The 13499-nt window shown below is 45.3% G+C and overlaps 1 protein-coding gene across 3 annotated transcripts in view; it reads left to right on the top strand.

Annotated features, from left to right (window-relative positions):
- The window catches only part of KANSL1 (KAT8 regulatory NSL complex subunit 1), a 104714-nt gene that overhangs the window by 68777 nt on the left and 22438 nt on the right, over positions 1-13499 (top strand). For 2 of the 3 annotated variants that reach the window (XM_085309927.1, XM_085309929.1), the window contains exons 3-4: positions 5792-5933; positions 10945-11049. In XM_085309927.1, coding sequence (XP_085166053.1) covers positions 5792-5933; positions 10945-11049 — 247 coding nt within the window. The remainder of the gene's footprint in view (positions 1-5791; positions 5934-10944; positions 11050-13499) is intronic. The other variant, XM_085309928.1, reaches the window with a different exon arrangement.

Here is a 13499-nt window from a genome sequence, read left to right as displayed (position 1 = left end):
GTCACCAAGAGATTATTTCCACTCTATGGACCTGTACATCTTAAACCTGAAGTACTGCGTGGCAACTTTATTGGATTTTATTTATTAACTTGGTTTAAGCAAGTGTCATCAGACATGGAGGTTATGTTATGGAGGGCTTATCTATATGGAGGTTGTACAGCTTTTACAGCATTGATACTGCTGAAGCAATTGAACTTGGTCTAGCACAGGTTGTTCGGTGGAGCTGCATTGACACAGGTGTTCTGTGTTCATTGGCAGCGGTGTATTTATACTAGTTTAAAAAAGCAGAGCGCGCACCTCTTTCTGAAACAGCTGAAGCTGTGCAGCGAGCAGGGCTGCCTTCCTCTGCCTCCGAGCACAGAGCGTTATTCCCTGCCTCCGGCAGCTTGCTGGATGACGGGAGCAGGTCACCTTTCTGTCCTGCTCGTTTTCCCACGTGTAAAACAGGGACACTGCTGTCTCTGGCAAGAGCGTTTGGCTGGTGGGTTTCCTTTTCTGAAGCTGACTTCACTATTTGAGTGCAACTGCATTTAACCCACAGCTGCCTGGTTTTGCTGAGGGAAGGACTGTAGCCAGTCCCAAGGATTAGGGCTAATACAACATGGGATATTTTTTTCCTGCCCTTCTCCAGTGATATTAAACTAACTTCTGTTGCTTTTAGGAAGTGTTTATCTCCCACCTTTCTTCAGCTGTTCCCTCTTGATTTAATCAGACCGATCTGAAAAACTGTCATGTTGATAAAGTTACTTCCTGAAATTTTCTTAGAGATTGCATAGCACTTCTATTGGAAATGCAGATAAACTGTGTCCTTCTGCATTGCTCCTGGTCTCCTGCTCACTCGAGAGGTGTTTACGCCATGAGGTTTTTCCATGCTCACCCCAAACTGGCAGAATTGGAGGTTCTCTGCCACGGACCGTGAGAGTCGGCATCCGGAGAGAGGGCTCCCGTGCTTCCCTTTCCCCTGAAGCCCTGCAGCCTCCCAAGCACATGCAGTGCAGTATTTATAACCCCGCAGGCTGAACTTGGCTCGTCTTAACCTTGCCTTGGTTTTTCTTCCTCCTCTGCGTGCTGGGTGTGCGCGCACCCAGCCGCCCCCTCCGTCGCTGCCGCCCGCCCGGTGCAAAGGGCTGGGACCTTCCGGGCAGACATTGCTTCCCTCGGGCCGAGGAGACGTCAGGCTGCTAATTCAGCGCGCCCGCGCTGGCTGTTTACAATAAGCACCATCTGCTGAAGTTTCCAGGACGTTGTCCTTGTCCGTCAAGCTGAGTGCCACGCCAGCTGCGCGCGGGGCGGGCTCGGGGGCCGCGGCGCCCGGCCCCGCGTGCCCTGCGGCGGGCTGCGCTCGCAGCGGGCGGAAGGGTGACGAGTCTGCCCAGGGAGATTATTATTATTACTAATTTTTTTTTGGGGGGGGGAGGGACTTTTAAAGGGTCAGGCCCCCAAGTAATTTGCCTTCTGTCCCAGGCTTGGCTCCTGGGTTTAACCTGCCCTCGCAGCTGCGCAGGGAGCCTCTGCCTGCGCTGGCCCGTTTGCCTGCAGCCATGTGCCACCAGCACCGTCCTGCTCCTGCTGCCCTCCGTGCCCTGCTGAGTGGGAAAGGGGCCGGATCCCGATCCTCAGACTTCCCCACCTTTGATAAAATGCCCTGATTTCACTTCCTCATCTGTTACTTCCAATGTCTAAACTTTGTTCTTACTCAGGCTGAAGGGGAATAAGGGCTTTTTTTTTTTGTTTTCCTCTGATCCCGTACTAAAAGTGACCCTAGCAGCTGCCTTCCGATGCATAAGCAAGCACATTTGGCGCTGCACTTCACCAACCCGTTTTGCACGCTTGCTTGCGCTTGCACAGAACATACCCGTGCAGCAACATGGTTAGCGTTTGCCTTGGGAGCTGCAGGAGTTACCGCCGTGCTGCTGCTGTTTTTACTCGGCACCCCGGCTTTGCCTTTCTAAGCACGAGACCGCTTTCTCGACAGGCATGTAGCCCGCTTTAAGTAACGCCAATCTTACCCAGCCATCTGGCTGGCCGCTCTGTCTCCTTGTTCTGCTTAATCCAAACCCCATATTAGGCAGGTGCAATAAACTCTTTTATTAATTGTCATTTCCAAGTCGCCGGCGTTTAGAAAGAAAGGAAGTGGGTTGCCCTCCCCCTGCTACCCGGTTGTCTGCTCGGGGTTTCGGTGACTGCCGGCGGTGGCTGCCTGCCGCTATCTCGAAGGCTGTGTTTTGCAAGTGGCTGTTACTTTCTAGGGCCGGTCGAGAGAAATCCTTGTTCTTGTAGAGTATTTGTGTAGAGATTAAAGCTAAAGGAGTTGCCCAGCTTGTTATCCAAAAGCTAATCTACACGAGGAAAACATGTATGTCGCTGGCGGCACATCGCAGCAAGGGGGGGGGTGGCTGGACAGGCTCTGAAAAAGCCTTAATTCTAAATATAGAGGCCTGCGCTTCGTTCAGTACTGTTTTGGAAAGTGTGGCTGAGCCGTTGTTACGTGTGTTCCCATCCTCCACGTATGCTGCAGGATGTCAGGAGAGGGAAGTATACATTACTGTTTTGCTTACCTGGGTTTATTTTTGGTTCAAATCCAGTCGATTTTTCTGGGGTAGCATGTGTCCTGGTTTTTAGGTAAAGCGTAGAGCAAGTCTGCTGCTTCTTATGTTCTGTGTCACTTAGCAATCTAAGTGGGCATGAACTCTTTTTATACACTTAATCTTGATTTCTATTTTGTAATCTGAATAAAAGAATGAGACTTATTTAAGGAGCAGGACGATATCGTTCCTGCCAGCTGAGATCCCTGCAGAGGAAAGCAAGGTAGCAGACAAGTTTGGAGATGCTCTCAGCAGTGACTTTCAATCTTCTAACCGATTTTTTTTTTAAAAAATCCCATTGCAGTGTGGATCCCCAGACAGCAAACTTAAGCCTAGTGACAGTAAGTTTGGCCTTTTCAGTTTCTTTTTGTGAAAACTTCAGTCTATAGCCTATGAATTATTTCTTGTGGATTTTGAAAACCCACCTTTCTACAAGATTAAATGTAATGTTGAGGACCTGCAAAGCTGTACTGGGGCTGAGCCATGGTGAGATCTAGCTTATCAGCATCCTAAAATCTCCGGAAGTCCAGATAGTCTGTTTTATCCACACACAAACTGAAGATGCCATTTGTGAACGCAAAGAGAGCCATTGCAGAGGCCTTTACTGGTTTAGTTTAAGCCACAAAAAAAATGATGAATGCTTCTCCAGTAAAATTCTCCTTTGCTCCTGAAATGGAAGTATTGGAAAACTTAGCTGGGAGAAAAGTAGTATGTTTTGGAAAGTCTTGTGGGAAACTACAGTATGAAAATGCTGTCAGTTTTGTGGGTGATTGAGTCAGAGTAACAGTGACACTGAAGGAAACTTCTCTGCAAGATAAGGGTGGAAGACGTGATTCCTGAACTCCGCTTTTCATCGCTTCAGTGTCACGAAGGGGATTTCATGCCATTTCGGAGGCAGACTGGAGTTTCCTTACTGGGAGGAAGTCCCCTCTGCCTTAAAGCTTGCAACGTGTTATCCTTCTTGGAACAGAATGAAGCCTGAGCGGGCCAGGGATCTGGATTGGAGCGGCACGATCTGGTGATGCTGGGGTGGTACTGGCAACTGTTCAGCCATTGTAAACTGGATTAACCCTGTGGTCTCTCTGGCTAGCAGGTAGGCTAAATCAGCCCGTCATCCAGCGCTGGTGCTGCCTAGCTGGTAGGGTAAATCACACCTTTATCCAGCCCTGGCCTACTTCCGTCAGGCTCTCCTGGCTGCGTCCTCGGTGTAGCTGAAGGAGGATTAAGAGCAAGCCTTGCCTTGGCATCCATCTACTATAAACGTTAAAATTTACACTGAACATATGGTCAGTGTTGATCAAATAGCAGGCGTTTTACACAGTGAAGGATTTCAGAGAGGACAGCTTAAGCTCACAGAAGTGATTTGACAGTGATCTTGGAGAGGCCGGGGGAGAATATAGGCAGTTAGTGCAGTTGCCCGTGTCAGTGGAAATCTGGCCTCCTCCAAATCAGCAAAGAGCTGGAATCACACGTGCAGATCGGAGGTCGAGCAATACCTAGAATTGCCTTGCTCCAAATTTGGGCCTTTCGGTTGCGGTTCCATGGAGCCAGCTCATCCTTTTCAGGGTGTTTGTATTAGCTGATGTGAAACTTGTAATAACCCTGGTGCTTTTTAAAGCGAGTGCATTGGGAGCAGTACTTCTAAATAACAGCAGATGCATAAGAGGTGTAATTTTTTCTAGGAACTTGGCTACTGCTGTTGCTCACCATGTGTTCAGTTAGGGACAGCACATGGCCTTCAGTAATAAATTTACTTACGTGGTATGTAACTCATTTAGATTACCTTGCATTTCATCTCACAAGCAGTGGGGATTTGGCTGCTGGGAGTAATCTCACCTACCTCGTGTTGGTTTTGCCACAGTGGCTGGCTTCAGCTATGCAATGGATTAATCTCAGCAGAAGATTTTCTTGGTTAGGTTTGGAAGAAAACTTTACTTTACTCTGGATCCCTTACTCCGGTGAGGAGGTGGTTGGGAGTTTGTGGTCGCACGGGATTCTTGAAGGCCACAAATCAGATGAAAACTTTAGACCTGTCTACCCAACGCTTCCTATTGGAGAACTGGTTTAACAATTTTCTGAACTTGGCAATGTGGTGTATATGGAAAAAAGCTACAGAAGAGGGAGGCATGGGGAAAGAGGGGAGTGTTTTGTGGTTAGTTTTGTCTTCTCGATGATCTAGATGTGGCAGATGCTCTGTTGTACTGTGACACTGCTGAGGTGGGCGAGCAGAGATTTGGATTTATACACGTTACCTTTATACACATTCCTGTGTTTCGTTTGGTTTTGTTTTTTCCATTTCTTTTTGTTCCTTTTTGTCTGGAGCTCTGCAGTACAGAGTAAGGGCGTTTTTGTAACAGTTGACTAGAAAATGTAATGGTGTAGTCCATATACTAACGGAAGTATGTTTATGCATCTGCAGAACGCTATTTTGTCTTCGCTGTAGAGATAATGAAGGTAGGAAATCGGTCAGCGCTTGCAAAGCCTGTGGGTTCCCCCGCGCACACCCACACGTGCTTGCGCCTCTCGGCAGTGGAGATCTGAAGGTGCAGTTCACTGGGTAATTTGTGTTTTTCCCGACTTCCTCGTTTGCTAGGTCGAGTCATCAGATGCAAAAATCAAGTTTACTGTTGTCTGCTTTCCTTTGCAACACCTCGTTGCAGCAGAGGAGCTTGTGCAGGGCCACTGTTAGCTCTGTTACTTGTCTCCAATAGTGGTTACTCTCTTAAAACCGAGAGCTGTGCGCGTTGTGAAACTTGCCACAGTGCTTTAATTGTGGCCATGTGGTATACGCTGGTATTCGGCCGTATTTCATGGCTGATGACAGAAGTGCTTTTAAAGAGAGTAAGTTTAGGAAGGGAGGGTAGATGGATTTTTCTCCAAGACTTGGACAAGTGGGTCTGGCAGATGTGGCCAGATAGGACTAGAGCTGCTGGTTTAGCCCAGTGTGGCGTAAAATCTTAACGCTTGCATAGGCAAGACTTCAATCACTAGGTACCAAAAACTGTTTTAATAATGCTCTGTGAAGGCTTGGTTTTTATAGCACATCCAGGGTTTGGCTGATCATAATTAGTGGTGGCTAGAGGGTAACGCTCATGTCATTCAGTATGTAGCTTTTGATCTATTTGACAGTTCTACTAGGCTGTTTGCAGGCTGTATAATTGAAGTTGCACTCAAAATAACCCCTTTCCCCCTTTTTATTTTTCCAGGAGACGAAGGGCAGAGTGGAGATGGGCAGCAGACCGTGCAGCCATCGTCAGTCGTTGGAATTGGCTCCAAGCCCATGTCTCAGACCTGGAATACCGAATCCGACAGCAAACGGATATTTACAAGCAGATTAGAGCCAATAAGGTGAGGATCGGAAGCACGTTTGTGTGATTTGGGGCTGTCGGCTTCCTGATGGCTCACTCTCTCCTGATGCAAGGTGGAGTGCGTGTGATGCTGTTTGTCCTGCATCTCTCATAAAGCAAATTGCACAGTTGTGAAACTGGATGTAATGTTACTTGGCATACACTGAGTGTAATTCTTTTCCCTGGTTCAGTAAGGTAACAGAAAGATTGCAGGACCTTACTTTACAGCCAGCATTTGAGTATTGAAGAGAGCTGTTGCTTTTGCATGCTTGTTGCTGCTCCCCACAATTCTAGCCTTTCTCTCTTGTTTTCTATTTGATTTTGTTTTCCTTCCTGTTCTTTCTTTTTGGGAGTAGCTGAAGATACGAGGATAAGGAGCAGCAGAACAGGAGACTTATTGGGAAAGGGAGGGGACTGGGGAGGAAGTCAACTTGAGATATGATCGCATATCACAGTGAGTCAGTATCATAAAAAAGTCTGTTTCTAGGTGCTGACCTTCCTCAGTGGAAGATTTTCTCTAAACTTGCTCTCAGATGGCATCAGAATGGGGAGAGCAGAGAAGGGATGAGGAAGGAACTGTTATCAAGACTTACTCTGTTCAGGCATGCATAGCTAAATGCCAGTCCTGGGAGGGAGGAATGTCTGGAGTTTCGTAGCAAGAAGTGTCATGGTATTGCATCAACTTACAAATCCTCAGGAATTCATAATCCAACAAACACTTTTCTCAAGATGTGTGGCATTCTGGGGGAAATGATGGGAAGAGACTTCCAGGCAGGTAGAAAAGCACTGGCAGGAGAGGAAGATTGTGGTCTTTTATGCAGCTCTGTAGAAAAACAGACGAATTGAGTGAGTAACTGCTATAAATACTAGGTAGAAGAACATGGCTTACGGAACAGAATACATTATTGAGATTAGAGGAAAAGACTTCTCAGAATTGGACTGTATGTCAAATTAGTGAACCAGTTTCAAAAAGATTCTTCTCTCTTCTGTCTTAAAAAAGCAGATCTTGCAAGATGGTTTCTAAGTATAAAATACAAAATTGCTGTATTTGATACTCAATGGGGGAAGGGCCATCCACAATTATAAAGGAAAAGTCTTAAAAATTGAGTGTTGTGTCAGCATTAGTTTTCAAATACCATTTATTCCCTCTTGCCTATGTTGTTCTTCAGGGAAGCACGTTGATTGCTCCAGATGTTTAGATGTTAAAAAAGTAATGGAAAAAAACTCATCTAATGATTTAGTGCTTTCACTAGTGTATGACAGCTTGGCAAACATGTGAAATGGCCCGATAATATCTACAAGCATCCCATATGTTTTTATCTAAGGTTATAGTCTCTAGGTTTGAAAGAACATCACTGTGTTGTGTCAAAGTTGAAAAGTACCTCTGAGATTTCAGAAAACAGGATGTTCACCTATTTGGACTTGCTCAAACAGGAACTTCTCAACTGAGATAACGCGATACGTGAATTTAAGATTAAGCACGCCATTTACAGTAGTTGCAAAATTGTTCATGTGTTCAGGATTTTACAATGGTGAGTCTACCTGGGCAAGAAAGTGCTATCAAGTGCCTCATCATTCTGGTAGCACTTCATGGAGACCACCACCTGCACCTAGCTGTCGTGTTGATGTCATTGAGCTCAAGGCTGCCTTGTAATATATCTTCTGTTTTCACCAATGAAGAACTCAGAGTAAGGTATAAAAGCAGCTAGGGGCAAGTGTAGAAAATGGAGAGGTGTATATTGTTTCAGTAATGCAGGTGTCTTTTTGGAATGGACTTAGCTTTGAATTGTGCAAGGGCAATAGTTGAAGAATCTGAAGACACCTTGTTTTTCCAAACAACATAACTTGACTCTGGATTATTTGTAGCAAAGACTAAAATGTAAGGAGATTAAAATATGGTTGGTGGAGGAATTCTAAGCTGCTACTTAAAAAATTTTTTTTAATTACATTTAAGTGTCGAGATTTACATCCCAATGTACCCTGGCAGGAGAGATGCATTGCGTTGTCAAGTTAAAGGAATAGCAGGATACCTGTTTTGAAGGTACATTCTGCTACCTTGGTGTCTCAGCAGTAATTGTGTTTTCAGTACATTTGGATCAACTTGGTTGGAACCTGGTAAGATGTGGAAGAAAAAAACAATTAAGCAAGCATGTGTTGAAAGTTAGTTGTGAAGTCCTGTGTTTTCTGACATTTAAAATAGTGGACTGTTGTGCTTTCTGTTGTGTGTTGGTTTAGAAGAGTGCGTCCACTTGATTTAGGGGCTGGATGTCTGTGATGGTGACATGGTGTTTTGTTTCTTTTCACAAAAGTCCTTTCTTGGGAGTTTTTTGAGGTGGGATGTGGCCCGAACTGGTCCCCCCCAGCCACACAGCATCTTTGCACCTCCCTGAACGTGGTGGCAGTGGCAAATTCTCTGTGTTTGCTCCTCTTCAAACAGTGTTTTCCCCCTCTTTCTCTGCCTTTCTCCTTATGAGTTCCCTTCTTGCACAGATGAAATAAGGGATGAATTAAGATTCTGAAGACTTGAGGAGGGATTTTTTGCAATCGGTTGAAACGCAGTGACTGAAGCTCCTTAGAGGTGAAGCTGTTCACACATCACTTCAGGAGATCCAAATTCAACTTGTCCCCAGTCCAGGCAAGGGGGAATCACTCTGCTTTTGGTCAAATTCCTCTTTGTTAGCAACCGCGTGGAGAACTGTTTGGAGCTCTGTTTGGAACTGCTGCTTAAAAAAAAAAAAAAAAAACTCATGATGGGAAGAGTGGAAAAAGACTTGGGAGGAGCCTCTTGTTAGAGGCATTTGCAGCAGTTCTGCAGCAGTTTGCACACGAGCATTTCCTGTTCCAATCTGTGCTCGGATATGCCGGGCTTTGAGGCATGGTAATAGATGCTGCTCTCTCTGGGAGGAGCTGTGTAAGACACCCGCTCTCTTTCTGGTATGTCTTAATGTGTGTCAGTCATCTTCCCCACCCCTTGGTCCCCTGCCAGAAGCTGCCTACTGCTACAGGACTGTGAAACAGTGTAACTGAGAACTGTACAACTGACTTCTAGTTAAGACCATAATGGTAAAAATGAGGGCAATGAAGAAGCAACCTTACCCATAAATAGGGAGAGGGGGCCCTTTTCTGGGCTGCTTTTGTTTGGCTTTGTTTCACAGAATGCTGGAGGGGAGAAAAAAAGTATTGTGTGACCTTGGCATAATTCACAAGAACTGCTCCTTTCCCTGCCCTGAAAGGGAGTTGAAATTTTGTTGCCCTTCTAATTCCTACTTTATTATTCACAATCATATAAACAACAGAAATTTAAAAATCTTGAAAGCAAAAAACAGAGAGCGCAACCACTCAGTGGGAAGATCGTCCTGACTTCAAGCCTGGAGGTTCCTCGAGGCTGTGCCCTGGGCAGGTGCCTGAGGATGGGGTGGGTAGCAGGTCGGGTAGGTTTGGACAGTGCAGCTTCTCTCTGAGAGCGTGAAAAACAAAAGCACCGAATAGAGCGTGGAAGGCGGTGCGAAGCATTGCGTTCGCTCTGAGAGTCTCCTTCTCCCATCCGTATTCTGCAGGGTGAGCTCTTCAGCACCTCGGCAGCGTGGAGCTCTTAAGACAAAGTATCGTATGTGTGCGTGACACACTTTTAAACAGTATTTGGAAGCAATTACTGCTCTTTCTAGGGGCACAGAGCAGCTCCCTTCGTCCTCTTGCCTTTAACCCAAGGCTAAGTCCCTGGTAGCTGTTTCTGTTCTTGATGCATGTGCTTCTCCATCTCCTTCTTCTGTCTGAACAAACTAGAAGCCCAGGTGCTTTCTGGAGCATCAAAAGGAAGCAATTTCCTTGATCACAAATTTCCATTTAGTTGCCCCTTTTTCCCTTTTGCCAGCTTTGTTTCAGTTGTCTCCTATACTTGAGACCCGGAGAGGACCAACCTCTCTGCTGCTGAAGCATGGCTGAGGAGGTTTCCAGAAGCAGGAGCAGAACGTGATGGCTTGCTTTTGGAGTTGGGTTTTCAAGACTGCAGGAAAAACACAGTGGTATTTCTGTTTGGGCTCGCAGCCTCTCTCATCTACTGAGCATCCTTCTGGGATTTCAGGAAACTCTAGAAACTAGTCATCGTACTTATTTTAGAAGCTAGCTGCTTCCTAAGTGCTGGTCAGAGGCCCTGTGCAGTTGTATTTTGTTTATGAACTACCTTATGTCTACTTCTAAATAAATTGTTCAAGTACGGGCTACCAAGATTTTTCTGGAAAGCCACTGTCTGCTGTATAAAAGATTCTCTCAGGGTTTAAGATCAGCCTTACAAGAGAAGTCAGTGGCTAAATCCCTTGACATCAGAGAGAAAACAGTCTCAGCTTTTGGGTAGGCTTCACTTAGACCAAAACATAAGCAGGACAAACACATGTGAAGCCTGATAAAACAGTGCTTTGCCAGTGTGCTTTGTCCTGCTAGGTTTATAGCATTGCTTTGTTTATCTGTGTTTTTCTTCCTTTAGTGAATTTTGTGAATATCACTTCTTTGAAAAATCCGCTCAGAGCTACAAGTTTGACTGCACGTTTTTGGCACTGACTCCGAATTGTTTGTTCGGCTGCAGTGGCGAATTCCATTTAGTATTATTAAAGCAGTAGTTTCCTGCTCTGCACTGAGATGTTCTTAGGGTTTTGCTGGCAGGCAGCGAGCTGTACCTACTCTACGGGCAGTGTATGGGAGGAGGCGGAGGGGTGGGAAGGGAGAAGGCGGCAGTGGTTCAGCAGTTTTGTGTGAGACGGAGCTAACTGTCTACTATTAATGGGTCGAAGGCATGTGATCTGGTGTCAGCCGCTGCCTTTCCCCTTCTAAGTTCAGCTTTGCTGTTAGGAAAATCCAGGCAGCAGGGGATTCAGCTTGGCATCCCGTCTGAAAAATGTTGCAGGAACGCAAGCCTTGCTGCGTGGTGGTTTTAGTTTCTGGCGGACGATGGATGTGCAGCTCCCCTGTTGAGACTAAGGAACCCACAGTTAATTCCTGTTGCCTTCCCTCTTTTTCAGGGGCTGATAGTTCTTGGTGAAGCATCGCCCCCTGATCCTCCAGTAGATGATGCGTCCCGTCCTGTTAGTGCTGAAGTTAAGCTGGAGTCTGGGGCTGACCGGCTGGTAAGTGCCAGCAGCAGAAGTGACTGTGTCCAGATATGTCATATTCCTGAATCTGAGTGTTGTCCGTGGTCAGGAAGGTGGTCCTTCAAGCTGTGGTGGAGAGAGACACCTGAAATGTGTCTGGCACAGGGCTGGCCTCCTGCAGAGGTTCCTCACTGTGGGACTTTACATGGGAATTGCAGATCTGTTGGTCTGTGTAGTTTGCCTCCTCTCAAGTTATTTGGGAGAGGAGTTATAAATGATTTAAACACCTTTTAGAAGAGAGTTCCTTGGGGTACCTTTGTAATACGCATTACATTTTACGAAGCTTAAAAATCCTAACTAATCCTTTCCCTCTAGCAAAAGCACCTCAAACTGAGAGCAGCACAATTAGCAAAAGCTTCTAAAGATGTGGCTATTAATAATCTGCCTGAATTTTACCCCTTAGAAAAGGAACTAATGATCTCAGTGAGATGCACTGGAAACTATATGGAGTGCCAGGTATTTATTATTTAATGCAGAAATGTAGGCCACAGAGTAAAGGCTTGATCGTACTGCTCAGTCTGGCTGTGATTACTTTTGATCCTGTGGGACGCATCCACGTATTAAAATGGAGGATTTTGAAGTTGCAGTGTAGTACTAGGAGAAGGGTGGTCCCTAATGTGGCTCAAACTCCTACTACCAAGCTGCAGAGCGCCTGCTTCTTCATCCTGATGCAGCATTTGGGGAGAAAGGGAGATTTGTTGCAAAGCCGTACATGAGTATCATAGGACAATATTCAGCGTAGTTGCTACAGTTTAAAAAAAAACAAAAAAGGCAAAACCAAAGACACCATAGAATTGTACTTTATGTGTTTTCTTCCGTCATTGGTAAGCTCTGTCAGAATTCTGATACTGAGCAATAGTAGGAAATACTGTGAAATCTTTGATTAACATCGAACTGCAAGCAATAATACAAGCAGTTGTAATAAAATGTCTCCTCACTTGACATGGGCTTTCAGATGTGCGTTTGGAATTAAGTCTTTAATTAGCAGCTTAGCTCAGCCCCAAAACTCTGCTGTGTAATTTGGTACAATGAACAGGTTTTTTTCCTGACTGCAATAGTAGATTGCACTTCAGATCAAAACAGAGCCACGCTGGAAGAGCGGCAGGAGATTGGAGAGCTAGAACGACAGGGGCTTTTGCAGATCACGATTGAAATGCAAGCGTTACACAGCGTCTGGCTTTGAACAGCAATGTCATCGTCCTCCCTTTCTGTTTTAACCAAAAAAGTGCTCAGAAAGTAATCAACACTGTGACAGCATCCTCTGATCCTGTTCAGAAATAGTAAGCTCCTTCAGTGATGAATTGGCTGTTATTTCAGAGCTAATCTGTAAATAGCAAACTGATAACTGAGATAAACAATCAAATTTAACCATGGTAGGAAGAAAATCTTGTTTCTTACCTGTTTATTTAAATCAGGATGTTTATCTGACACAAGTCTGTTTTCCGTTTGGTGATCTGCAGAAGGAAGGACTGTGTCCTTTTTGACTTTGTCCCTACTCATTCGAGACATTTTCCATAAATAACCTGCAAAATCGTTGTGTTGCCCTTTTTTAGATTCTGCTTTAGACATCATCTCTGTGTGTATAGCAAAGAAAATCTCTATGCATTTCTGATGCATAGAAAAGACAGTGCCTGTTTGGGTAGCATGCTGCCTCTGTTTATGCAGCTCAGAAACATCTCGCTGTTGCTATGTTTATTCACTTCTGTTTCTGCCTGGTTTTTTCTCTCATCCTTTTCACTTGGATATAAACTCTTCAGACAGGAACCTTTTTTAATACACTGCTAATGCTGTGGAGATCTGATCTCTCTTAAAGGCCTTGGGGGTAGCAGTGATACAAACAGAGTATACCAAGAGCAGTGAAGAATAAAGTTTTCAGTGTAAAGTAGACTCCAGGTTACTACCTGGTACCTTTTTATACAGGTGCTTTTGCAGCCGCTCTTACTGCTTTGGAGGGTAATTCCTCTTGAAATGGACTTTTTAAATTCCCTTTCCATGCATGGATGCTGGTAAAAGCAAGTGCATAACTTCTGGGCTGCCTGCTGCTGCAGCAGTGCTGAAGGTGCTAGCCACAGGAAACGTTGCCTTTGGGCACCAAACCTTTGTGCACTCCTGCAGGAGCGTTTGTGCTGAATTAGCCTTGCTCATAAGGGTGGGGTGTTGAGTCAGTGGTTTGATCTGTTCAGAGCCAGAGATTAAGTCCAGAGACCCATTTCGGTTGCATTAGGACACTTGCTAGAAGAGTTACTTGTTGTAGGCCTCTTCTGGAGAGGTACCTGTCAGTTGATGCTCTTAGAGCAGCTCTGAATTTGACTCTTCCTATCTTCAGAGCAAAGCAGGAGAGGAGGAGAGAGATGCTATGATGTAGGGTAAGGGGAGTAAATCCGTCACAGCTCATTCCCAGGTTTTGGCTGCTTGGATCTCTTCCA

The sequence above is a fragment of the Rhea americana genome, unplaced genomic scaffold, assembly GCF_003343005.1.
Source record: "Rhea americana isolate MKP2758 unplaced genomic scaffold, rheAme1 scaffold_308, whole genome shotgun sequence".
Classification (NCBI taxonomy): domain Eukaryota; kingdom Metazoa; phylum Chordata; class Aves; order Rheiformes; family Rheidae; genus Rhea; species Rhea americana.
The sequence above is the reverse complement of the archived record's forward strand: the minus strand, read 5'-3'. Positions and strand labels throughout refer to the sequence as shown.